At 39.9% G+C, this 13343-nt stretch overlaps 1 protein-coding gene across 3 annotated transcripts in view; it reads left to right on the top strand.

Moving 5' to 3' along the window:
* DCAF5 (DDB1 and CUL4 associated factor 5) overlaps positions 1–13343 on the top strand; it is a 105237-nt gene that overhangs the window by 69174 nt on the left and 22720 nt on the right. For all 3 annotated transcript variants that reach the window (XM_059914499.1, XM_059914501.1, XM_059914500.1), the window contains exon 7: positions 9685–9751. In XM_059914499.1, coding sequence (XP_059770482.1) covers positions 9685–9751 — 67 coding nt within the window. The remainder of the gene's footprint in view (positions 1–9684; positions 9752–13343) is intronic.

The following is a 13343-nucleotide window of genomic DNA, read 5'->3' as shown; positions in this document are numbered from 1 at the left end:
ACACACTTCAGGGTTATTCTACCTGGGATCTAGGCAGCTGGGATATGAGTCATTGCTGGAGCCTGCTCTCAGGGAGTGTTCATTCCCTAGAGTACCCTGCAGCCTCCTGAGCTTTCGAGAAGCCCTTAGGCAAAGAGATATGGATACTGGCAGTTGGAGATCAGGTACACTAAGCAGTAAGGCCTGAGGGACATGAGCAGGGTATGAAAGAGTGAGTTACCGTGCTTCCTGTTTCTGTTAAAACAGTAGACTACATGAGCACCATAGCTTTATCTTTCCTCTTTCCTTTGCCTTTTTCTACCACATCTTTACCTATGGGTGGCTCAGGGCTCAAATCTGTCTTGCCTTGACTTTTGTGAATCAGCAGGCACCTTATTTCTCATAATGGCACCTAGTGATCTCGACTTCATGGCAGGGTAGCTGTGTACCTACATGTATATTTTCTACTTGGTTTAAGCTCCTTGAGAACCCAGGTACTACCTTATATATCTTTGTAAACACCAGAGTGCCTGGCATATAAGTGCTCGGTTCGTGTGTGATTAATGAATTTTTCCCCCTAACTATTGATAGTAGGTAGTTTTGCCAAACAGGCTGTGAGAGAAAAGCCTTTGGGCTCCTGAATTCCAACTTCCTAACTTCAAACAAGGTAGTGTCATAAACTGCAGGGAGTTACTGGATGGACCCTAAGTCAAGACAATGAGGGTTCATCTTTTCTTTTTTTCTTCTATTTTTAAGGGAAAAATATTTAAGTATATTGTAGTGATAAGTACATTAACATTGTTGTGTAACCATCAGGAGCATCTATCTCCAAAAGTTTTTCATCTTGCAAAACTGAAACTCTGTACCCATTAAACACTAACTCCCCTCCCTCCCCTGCCCCCAGCTCTTGGTAACCACCATTCCACTTTGTCTTTATGAATTTGACTACTCACTTACTCTAGGAACCTCATAAGTGGAATCATACAGTATTTGTCTTTTTGTAACTGGCTTATTTCACTTCTCATAATGTTCAAGATTCATCCATGTTGTAGCTTGTGTCAGAATATCCTTCCTTTAAAAATCTGAATAACATTCCATCGTGTGTATGCACCACGTTTTGTTTATACATTCATCTCTTGATGGACACTTGGGTTGCTTCCCTCTTTGGCTGTTGTGAATAAAGCTGCTATGAACATTGTTATATAAATATCTCTAAGAGATCCTGCATTCAGTTCTTTTAGCTATAAACCCAGAGGTGGAATTGATGAATCATATAGTGACTTTACTTTTAATTTTTTGAGGAACTATTTTCCGTTTTTTTGATAGTAACCATCCTAATGAGTGTGAGGTGGTATCTCCTTGTGGTTTTGATATTAATTTCCCTAATGATTAGTGATGTTGAGCATCTTTTTGTGTGCTTGTTGGCCATTTGTATATGGCCATTATACATTTCTTCGTTGGAAAATGTCTGTTCAAGTACTTTGCCCATTTTTAAAATCCTGAGGTCTTTGGTTTCTGTTGTTGAGGAAACTTTTAAGTTGAAGTGTAACATAATTAGACTTTGAGTTTCCTTATTTTCAACATACTTATGTAGTGACTCGTCAAGCAACCGTGAGCCAGCAGTTTAGGGACTTTCAGCTCTGATCTGGCTTCCATCATTCCTTCACAGAGTAATCATAGAATCTTAGAACTAAATGAGCCTCAGAGGGTATCTTAGTCTGTTATGGCTGCCACAACAAAATACCGTGGACTGGGTGGCTTATAATGTCAGTAATTTCTTTCTCACGTTGTGGAGGCTGGAAGTCCAAGATCAGGGTGCCAACCTGATTGGGTTCTGGTGAAGGCCGTCTTCCTGGTTGCAGCCTGCTGACTTCTCACTGTTTCCTCACATGGTGGAAGGGCCTAGGGAGCTCTGCCGGGTCTCTTTTACAGGAGTGCTAATCCCATTTATGAGGGCTCCACCCTTAAGGCCCAATCACCTCCCAAAGGCCCCACCTCCTAATATCACATTGGGCATTAGGATTTGAACATGTGAATTTGGGGGGACACAAACATTCAGACCATAACAACGAGCAACCAGATGAGGAAACTGAACCCACTTCTTTTTCAACTGTGCCCTGAGCCAAATCACCTAGCCCCTGTGGATAGCATTTTCTTCATCTTTGAACATGAGTTTCTTTCCCTCCTTTCTCATGTTATTACTAGTGTTTTGAAGACTGGTAAATTGATTTTTAATGATTACGAAGTATTTAGTAATGTATTCATTAGGCATGAGGTTGTGTATATGTTGGACTTACACTTTTTGGATGTTCGCAGTGTCATTTTTAAGTCAGAAATTTTCTTTAGAAAACTGTAGGCCTTTATTTTTCTAGGGGAATAAGCAGATGGGACCAAACGGCAGGAAGTAATGCTGACCTAAACTTAAAGCAAAGCACTTTTGTTAATCTTTGGAAATAAATGAACTCTCAGAATTGCTCACTGGTTGCTATTAGACAGTGCTCTTATGAGTCCTAATTAAAACAGATCTGGCTTAGTGTCCTCTCTTTCTGAGATCAGGCAGTTTGAAGCTGCCTTATAAAAGGGGATTGCTTATGTCTCTGGCATTAACTCATAGCTGGGTTGGCAATGGCTTCCTGCTCAAAGATGTAGATGACAACAGGGAAGTTCAGGGTGCTTGGGCTTGCATAAAAGATCTCTGGGAAGCTCCTAAATTTAAAAAAAATTTTTGAGAGATTGGTTCAAGATGGCAGAGTAGAAAGACGTGCTCTCACTCCCTCTTGCGAGAAAAACAGAATCACAAATAACTGCTGAACAGTCATCAACTAGAAGACACTGAAACTCACCAGAAAAGATACCCCACATCCAAGGACAAAGGAAAAGCCACAATGAGACAGTAGGAGGGGCGCAATCACAATAAAATCAAATCCCATAACTGCGGGTGGGTGACTCACAAACTGGAGAACACTTATACCACAGAAGTCCACCCACTGGAGTGAAGGTTCTGAGCCCCACGTCAGGCTTCCCAACCTGGGGGTCCGGCAACAGGAGGAGGAATTTCTAGACAATCAGACTTTGAAGGCTAGCGGGATTTGATTGCAGGACTTCGACAGGACTGGGGGAAACAGAGACTCCACTCTTGGAGGGCACACACAAAGTAGTGTGCGCATCAGGACCCAGGGGAAGGAGCAGTGACCCCGTAGGAGACTGAACCAGACCTGCCTGCTAGTGTTGGAGGGTCTCCTGCAGAGGCGGGGTGTGGCTGTGTCTCATTGTGAGGACAGGGACACTGGCAGCAGAAGTTCTGGGAAGTACTCCTTGGCGTGAGCCCTCCCAGAGTTCACCATTAGCCCCACCAAAGAGCCCAGGTAGGCTTCAGTGTTGGGTCGCCTCAGGCCAAACAACCAACAGGGAGGGAACCCAGCCCCACCCATCAGCAGACAAGCGGATTAAAGTTTTACTGAGCTCTGTCCACCAGAGAAACAGCCAGCTCTACCCACCACCAGTCCCTCCCATCAGGAAACCTGCACAAGCCTCTTAGATAGCCTCATCCACCACAGGGCAGAGAGCAGAAGCAAGAAGAACTACAGTCCTGCAGTCTGTGGAACAAAAACCACATCCACAGAAAGATAGACAAGATGAAAAGGCAGAGGACTATGTACCAGATGAAGAAACAAGATAAAACCCCAGAAAAACAATTATAAATGAAGTGGAGATAGGCAACCCTCCAGAAAAAGAATTCAGAATAATGATAGTGAAGATGATCCAGGACCTCGGAAAAAGAATGGAGGCAAAGATTGAGAAGATGCAAGAAATATTTAACAAAGACCTAGAAGAATTAAACAACAAACACCTAGAAGAATTAAAGAACAAACAAACAGAGATGAACAATACAATAACTGAAATGAAAACTACACTAGAAGGAATCAATAGCAGAATAACTGAGGCAGAAGAACGGATAAGTGACCTGGAAGACAGAATGGTGGAATTCACTGCTGCGAAACAGAATAAAGAAAAAAGAATGAAAAGAAATGAAGACAGCCTAAGAGACTTCTGGGACAACATTAAACGCAACAACATTCACATTATAGGGGTCCCAGAAGGAGAAGAGAGAGAGAAAGGACCCGAGAAAATATTTGAAGAGATTATAGTAGAAAACTTCCCTAACATAGGAAAGGAAATAGCCACCCAAGTCCAGGAAACGCAGAGACTCCCAGGCAGGGTAAACCCAAGGAGAAACACACCGAGACACATAGTAATCAAATTGGCAAAAGTTAAAGACAAAGAAAAATTATTGAAAGCAACAAGGGAAAAACGACAAATAACATACAAGGGAACTCTCATAAGGTTAACAGCTGATTTCTCAGCAGAAACTCTACAACCCAGAAGGGAGTGGCATGGCATATTTAAGCTGATGAAAGGGAAGAACCTACAACCAAGATTACTCTACCCGGCAAGGATCTCATTCAGATTCAATGGAGAAATCAAAAGCTTCACAGGCAAGCAAAAGCTAAGAGAATCCAGCACCACCAAACCAGCTCTACAACAAATGCTAAAGGAACTTCTCTAAGTGGGAAACACAAGAGAAGAAAAGGACCTACAAAAACCAACCCATAACAATTAAGAAAACGGTAATAGGAACATAATATCGATAATTAACTTAAACGTGAATGGATTAAATGCTCCAACCAAAAGACAGGCTCGCTGAATGGATACAAAAACAAGACCCATATATATGCTATCCACAAGAGACCCACTTCAGACCTAGGAACACATATAGACTGAAAGTGAGGAGATGGAAAAAGATATTCCATGCAAATGGAAATGAAAAGAAAGCTGGAGTAGCAATACTCATATCAGATAAAACAGACTTTAAAATAAAGACTGTTACAAGAGACAAGGAAGGACACTACATAATGATCAAGGGATCAATCCAAGAAGAAGATATAACAATTATAAATCTGTATGTATCCAACATAGGAGCACCTCAATACATAAGGCAACTGCTAACAGCTGTAAAAGAGGAAATTGACAGTAACACAATAATAGTGGGGGACTTTAACACCTTACTTAAACCAATGGACAGATCGTGCAAACAGAAAATTAATAAGGAAACACAAGCTTTAAATGATACAATAGACCAGATAGATTTAATTGATATTTATAGCACATTCCATCCATAAACAGCAGATTACATTTCTTCTCAAGCACGCACGGAACATTCTCCAGGATAGATCACATCTTGGGTCACAAATCAAGCCTCAGTAAATTTAACAAAATTGAAATCATATCAAGCATTTTTTCTGACCACGCTATGAGATTAGAAATCAATTACAGGGAAAAATAATGTACAAAACACAAACACATGGAGGCTAAACAGCACGTTACTAAATAACCAAGAGATCACTGAAGAAATCAAAGAGGAAATCAAAAAATACCTAGAGACAAATGACAATGAAAACAAGATGATCCAAAACCTATGGGATGCAGCAAAAGCAGTTCTAAGAGGGAAGTTTATAGCAATACAAGCCTCAAGAAACAAGAAAAATCTCAAACAATCTAACCTTACACCTAAAGGAACTAGAGAAAGAAGAACAAACAAAACCCAAAGTTAGCAGAAGGAAAGAAATCATAAAGATCAGAGCAGAAATAAATGAAATAGAAACAAAGAAAACAGTAGCAAAGATCAATAAAACTAAAAGCTGGTTCTTTGAGAAGATAAACAAAATTGATAAACCATTAGCCAGACTCATCAAGAAAAAGAGGGAGAGTACTCAAATCAATAAAGTTAGAAATGAAAAAGGAGAAGTTACAACAGACACCGCAGAAATACAAAGCATCCTAAGAGACTACTGCAAGCAACTCTATGCCAATAAAATGGACAATCTGGAAGAAATGGACAAATTCTTAGAAAGGTATAACCTTCCAAGACTGAACCAGGAAGAAATAGAAAATACGAACAGATCAATCACAAGTAATGAAATTGAAACTGTGATTAAAAATCTTCCAACAAACAAAAGTCCAGGACCAGATGGCTTCACAGGTGAATTCTGTCAAGCATTTAGAGAAGAGCTGACACCCATCCTTCTCAAACTCTTCCAAAACATTGCAGAGGAAGGAACACTCCCAAACTCATTCTATGAGGCCACCATCACCCTGATACCAAAACCAGACAAAGATACTACAGAAAAAGATAATTACAGACCAATATCACTGATGAATATAGACGCAACAATCCTCAGCAAACAGAATCCAACAACACATTAAAAGGATCATACACCATGATCAAGTGGGATTTATTTATCCCAGGGATGCAAGGATTCTTCAACATATGCAAATCAACCAAAGTGATGCACCATATTAACAAATTGAAGAAGGAAAACCATATGATCATCTCAATAGATGCAGAAAAAGCATTTGACAAAATTCAACACCCAGTTATGATAAAAACTCTCCAGAAAGTGGGCATAGAGGGAACCTCCCTCAACATAATAAAGGCCATATATGACAAACCTGCAGCAAACATCATTCTCAATGGTGAAAAACTGAAAGCATTTCCTCTAAGATCAGGAACAAGACAAGGATGTCCACTCTCACCACTATTATTCAGCATAGTTTTGGAAGTCCTAGCCACGGCAATCAGAGAAGAAAAAGAAATAAAAGGAATACAAATTGGAAAAGAAGAAGTAAAACTGTCAGTGTTGGCAGATGATGTGGTACTATACATAGAGAATCCTAAAGATGCCACCAGAAAACTACTAGAGCTAATCAATGAATTTGGTAAAGTAGCAGGATACAAAATTAATGCACAGAAATCTCTTGCATTCCTATACACTAATGATGAAAAATCTGGAAGAGAAATTAAGGAAACACTCCCATTTACCATTGCAACAAAAAGAATAAAATACCTAGGAATAAACCTACCTAGGGAGACAAAAGACCTGTATGCAGAAAACTGTAAGACACTGATGAAAGAAATTAAAGATGATACAAACAGATGGGGAGATATGCCATGTTCCTGGATTGGAAGAATCAATACTGTGAAAATGACAATACTACCCATAGCAATCTACAGATTCAGTGCAATCCCTGTCTAATTACCAATGGCATTTTTTACAGAACTAGAACAAAAAATCTTAAAATTTGTATGGAGACACAAAAGACCCCGAATGGCCAAAGCAATCTTGAGGGAAAACAACGGAGCTGGAGGAATCAGACTCCCTGACTTCAGACTATACTACAAAGCTACAGTAATCAAGACAATATGGTACTGGCACAAAAACAGAAATATAGATCAATGGAACAGGATAGAAAGCCCAGAGATAAACCCACGCACCTGTGGTCAACTAATCTATCACAGAGGAGGCAAGGATATACACTGGAGAAAAGACAGTCTCTTCGATAAGTGGTGCTGGGAAAACTGGACAGCTACATGTAAAAGAATGAAATTAGAACACTCCCTAACACCATACACAAAAATAAGTTCAAAATGGATTAGAGACCTAAATATAAGACCGGACACTATAAAACTCTTAGAGGAAAACATAGGAAGAACACTCTTTGACATAAATCACAGCAAGATCTTTTTTGATCCACCTCCTAGAGTAATGGAAATAAAAACAAAAATAAACAAATGGGACCTAACGAAACTTAAAAGCTTCTGCACAGCAAAGGAAACTACAAACAAGACGAAAAGACTACCCTCAGAATGGGAGAAAATATTTGCAAAAGAATCAATGGACAAAGGATTAATCTCCAAAATATATATGCAGCTCAATATTCGAAAAACAAACAACCCAATCGAAAAATGGGCAGAAGACCTAAATAGACATTTCTCCAAAGAAGACATACAGATGGCCAAGAAGCACAAGAAAAGCTGTTCAACATCACTAATTATTAGAGAAATGGAGATCAAAACTACAATGAGGTATCACCTCACACCAGTTCGAATGGGTATCATCAGAAATACTACAAACAACAAATGCTGGAGAGGGTGTGGAGAAAAGGGAACTGTCTTCCACTGTTGGTAGGAATGTAAATTGTTACAGCCACTATGGAGAACAGTATGGAGGTTCCTTAAAAAACTAAAAATAGAATTACCATATGACCTAGCAATCCCACTACTGGGCATATACCCAGAGAAACCCATAATTCAAAAAGACACATACACCCCAGTGTTCATTGCAGCACTATTTACAGTAGCCAGGTCATGGAAGCAACCTAAATGCCCATCAACAGACCAATGGATAAAGAAGTTGTGGTACATATATACAGTGGAATATTACTCAGCCATAAAAAGGAAGGAAATTGGGTCATTTGTAGAGATGTGGATGGATCTAGAGACTGTCATACAGAGTGAAGTAAGTCAGAAAGAGAAAAACAAATATCGTATATTAACACATATGTGGAACCTAGAAAAATGATACAGTTGAACCGGTTTGCAGGGCAGAAATTGAGACACAGATGTAGAGAACAAACATATGGACACCAAGGGGAGAAAGTGGCAGGCTGGGGCGAGGGTGGTGGTGTGGTGAATTGGGAGACTGGGATTGACATATATACACTAATATGTATAAAATGAATAATAAGAACCTGCTGTATAAAAAAATAAAATAAAATTCAAAAATTCAAAAGAATTTTTTTGAACAATTGTGGTAAAATATACATAACATTAAACTTACCACTAAAACCATTTTAAAGTGTACAGCTTCGTGGCATTAAGTACATTCACATTGTTGTGTAACTATCACAACTGTCCATCTCCAGAACTTTTTCTTCTTCCCAAAGTGAAACTCTATACTCGTTGAACAGTAGCTGCCCATTTCTCCCTTCCCCCCAGTCCTTAGCAACTACCATTCTGCTTTCTGTCTCTATGAATTTGACTACTCTTGGTTCCTCATGTAAGTTGAATCATATAACATTTGTCTTTTTGTATATGGCTTATTTCACTTAGCATAATGTCTTCAAGTTTTACCCATGTTGTAGCATGTGTCAGAATTTCCTTTTTAATGCTAAATAGTATTCCATTGTATGGATATATACCACATTTTGTTTATCTGTTCATCCATTGATGGACATTTAGGTTGTTTGGCTGTTGTGAGCCTTCTTCTCTGAACATTGGTGTACAGATATCTCTAGTCCCTGCTTTCAATTCTTTGATATATACCTAGGAGTAGAATTTCTGGGTTATATGGTAGTTCTATGTTTAACTTTTTGAAGAACCTCCATACTGTGTTCCACAGTGGCTGCACCATTATGCAGTCCCACCAGCAATGCGCAGTGGGTGCCAACTTCTCCACCTCCTCACCAACACTTGTTTTCTGTTTGTTTGCTTTTGGTAATCGCCATCCTAATGGGTGTGAAGTGGTACCGCATTGTGGTTTTCATTTTCATTGCCATAATGATCAGTGATGTTAAGCATCTTTTCACATTATTGGCCATTTGTATATTTTCTTTGGAGAAATGTCTGTTCAAGTCCTTTGCCCATTTTTAAATCAGGTTGGTTGGTTGTTGCCAAGTTTTAGCCAATTAGCCTTTTGATTTGCAAATACTTTTAAGAGAGTGTTTGCTGTGTGGTGCCTTACGAGTGAATATATGTACATTTATCTTGTTTATTTTTTAAAAACCTTTTTCTGTATAGATAGATAGGTAGATAGATTATCAATCAATACATAAGTAATAAATAGATTTTTTTTTTTGTCCCAACAGTATATCCTTTCAGGCTCTGATGACTTCAACCTGTACATGTGGAGAATTCCTGCAGATCCAGAAGCAGGTGAGTGTATCCCAAGTATGAACCTGCTGCTAACATTGGCTCTATTGACCTCCTGCATGCTGTGCCCTGAAAGGGCAGATCTGTAGCAGTAGAGGAAGATATTTCTCTTTTAATACAAAAAATTTTTTGGAAAGTGACCAAAGTAAATTTTGAAATAAAAATTAGAAGCCAGATTTAGCTATAACCTTCATGCATACCCTTATCTGACATAATCATGCTCAGATTTTTTTCCTCCTAAGAACTTTTCTTTAGACTTCATAGATCTCCTTTATGTCCATTTCCCTCTCTCCTGTTTCACACTTGGAGTATTATTACCTTGCTTTTTACATGCTTTTCCTTTATTATTCATGTGCACATTCCTGCTTATTACTCTACAAACAGTTGTTAGGGCCTCTGCCTTTCTTTTAGCCTCCCTGGTGATGTTAGGTAAAGGGAAACTTTCTTTGTTGATGGACAGATGTATTCCCTGGAGTTTGGCTAACCCCAGACATGAGAGAAATTAGGAAGAAATATTTCTGCTTTTGCTCTAGATGTATTCTGAAAAAGAGCCTGCTGCTTTCCATAAATTTGGATCTAGGCCATCTGAGCTTTCAGGCAGCACAGACCGTTCTTCATTCTTGATAATAGTGTCTTCACGTGCTCAGATGAGTGTTACGCTGGTTGCTTCCTACTGGTAGAAAAATGTCTATTTTTTGTTCTCAGGACAGCTCAATACAGCCATCTGCTCCAGGTGATACATGGCATCAAACTGGAAAGTGGCCATCAGGAAAGTAATAGAGGACTGTGCTGATTATATTACACAAAATGTGTCTAGTGCTCAGAGTTTAGGAAAGTTGTTGGCTTGCCTATTGCTGAATTCACAATATTGTTACCTAACATCTGCCTTTCAAAACTTGTTGAGGCTTACTTTTGGAAACTATCCTGTTGCTGTGGTCTGGTTACTAAACAAGTTGCAAAAGGTCTTTTTCCCCTTCTGGAATTTGGAAAGCATGAGTGAAGCATCTTACCTTTGAAGCACAACCAGATGGGACAGCAACAGTCTATCTGAACAAAAAGTGATGTTCCAGCACTAGGGTTAGTTCTGTATTAAGTCTCCCACCCCCGTAAGTCCTAGATTGATTAGCTGAGAAATAATCTTTGGGCTTAATTGTATCTTTTACCTGATCTTGAAAAGCTTTTCATTATTAAGTCAATGTGGCTTTTAAAACAGAAAGTGGATCATCCCCTCCCCCAGGACTGTTCTCTGGAATCTTTTTCATGTTTGTATTGAGAGAAGGGGGAAGAATTAACAGTAGTATTATAGATTTTTTTCACCTCCTGCTGATTTCTGTGCTGACTTAGGGTACGGGCCACTGTTAGGCTGTCTTTATGTGTAGATGGGTATGCAATCTCTGGGTTGGCAGGGACCCTCATAGCTGATTTAGGATTCCAGTATCAAAACTGGGAAATAGGTGCCTGGACCTTCCAAGGATTGTATAGGCACGGCTGGTTTAAAGGAATCCATTTCTAGATTCTCAACTTCCATATGTATTGTCCTTTCCCACCTCCCCTTTTCCCTTTGTCCTTCCCCCACTTTACAGAAAAACAAACAAACAAGCAGACAAACAAAAAACACCAGAAAATCGGAAGTACTCCAGAAATTTCTGGCCACTTGAACCTTGGCATGGTGCATTGCCCTTAAGATGTAAAAACCTCTAAGGTGCCAAAAAAGCTGAAGTATCCTTTAATCATAGGACTATAACCCAACCCTCCACCATCTTCTACCTTATCTTCTTATGCACTTACAATAAATTTCTCCTTTTTATAATAATTGGTTTTTATAAAACATTAAAAGTATATCTGTTTTGATCAGTTGTGTTCCAGTAAGTATTGTAATGGTAACTCAAATCCAATACAAAAATGTTAACACTTAGAGCCTTACAGTCACAGTAAATAAAGAAAATTTTAAACTTGTAATTATATTTTTATTGGTGAAACTATGATAGATTTTCATTAAAATATATTAGGTTGAAATCTGGGGGGAGGTAGGTAAAGTAGAAATATTATTTCAAGGAGGAAAAAGGAATGATGTAAAATTTCTATTAAAAAATAAATTGTTAGATGTCAGATTCCACGTCGGATGCAGCAGGTAGCTCCCATTGCAATAAGTACAAAAGTCAAATTACAAAAGCCATATTTTTAAAGATGTCAGAGAGCTGTGGTTACAAAGTGTGTGAGGAGAACTGAAGTTCAGAAGAAGGAAGAGCCCTTCCTAACTGAGCAGAAGGTGCTGGCCGTCTTTCCTGAGGGCATCTGTGCCCAGGCTGTAGTTTGGGCTGCCATGGACAGACTCTACCAGGGTCAAAAGAAATCAGAGTTTTTGATGGCCACATGCGTTGATAGGATAGGCTGGATTCTAGAGGAACCTCAAACACATGACCAGTCTTCCCTATAGGACATTTGCTGGGTGCTGGGGTTGCCCTAGGAGCTAGGGGGCTAGGCTGGAAAGCAGAATGAAATGCCCACAGTATACAGTGCTTAGGAGACAAAGTTCCCCTAGTGGGAGGGTCCTGCTCCACAGGGCATTTTGAACCTACTTGGGAAAGGATGATAAAGAGGTAAGATTAAAACCTCCAGAGAACAGAATGTTCAGAGCAGAGAACAGAGGTTTGACAGGCTCTCCATCAAAAGCCCAAAAGGGCTACACTTGAGGATGGAGCTGGGCCAGAAAGGCCAAGTGTAATATCCTACAATCTCCTGGTACGTAAGTAGGACACGAACTTCCATTAGTGGAAGAGATCTGCAACAAGCACCCTACAGGTCTTGCCTTTGAGACATTTGAAACCAGAAGGAGACTTGGGACTTCCCTGGTGGTCCAGTGGTTGAGAATCCGCCTTCCAATGCAGGGGACGCGGGTTCAGTCCCTGGTCAGGGAACTAAGATCCCACATGCCGCGGGGCAACTAAGCCCACGCGCCACAACTAAAGAGCCACCGTGCCACAACTAGAGAGAAGCCCTTGCGCCACAATGAAAGATCCCGCATGCCGCAACGAAGATCGCGCATGCCGCAGCTAAGAACCAATGCAGCCAAATAAACAAACTTTTTTTTTTTCAAATAAATATTTTTTAAAAAAGAAGAAGTAGACTTATTCAACCCAGCGCTGACCTGGTTCCTTCTGATTTGATTGAGGGTGATCAGCCCCTTCTTTTCTCAAGAGTGGAATGGGTAAATGCCATATGGAGGAAACGGCCTTCGTCTCTGTATTAGTTTGCTAGGGCTCCCATAACAAAATCCCACAGACTGTAAACACCAGAAACATATTTTCTCACAGTTCTGGAGGCTAGATGTCCAAGATCAAGGTTCTGACAAGTTTGATTTCTCCTGAGGCCTCTCTCCTTTGGCTTGCAGATGACTGCCTCCTCATTGTGTTCTCACATGGCCTTTTCTCTGTGTACACACATCGCTGGTGTCCCTTCCTCTTCTTATGAGGACATCAGTCTTATTGGATTAGAGTCCTTCCCTTATGACTTTGTTTAACCTTAATTATCTCCTTAAAGCCCCTCTCTCCAAATAGTCACATTGGGGGTTGGGGCTTCAACATATGAATTTGCA

This window comes from Balaenoptera ricei, chromosome 2 (genome assembly GCF_028023285.1).
Source record: "Balaenoptera ricei isolate mBalRic1 chromosome 2, mBalRic1.hap2, whole genome shotgun sequence".
Lineage (NCBI taxonomy): Eukaryota > Metazoa > Chordata > Mammalia > Artiodactyla > Balaenopteridae > Balaenoptera > Balaenoptera ricei.
The sequence above is the reverse complement of the archived record's forward strand: the minus strand, read 5'-3'. Positions and strand labels throughout refer to the sequence as shown.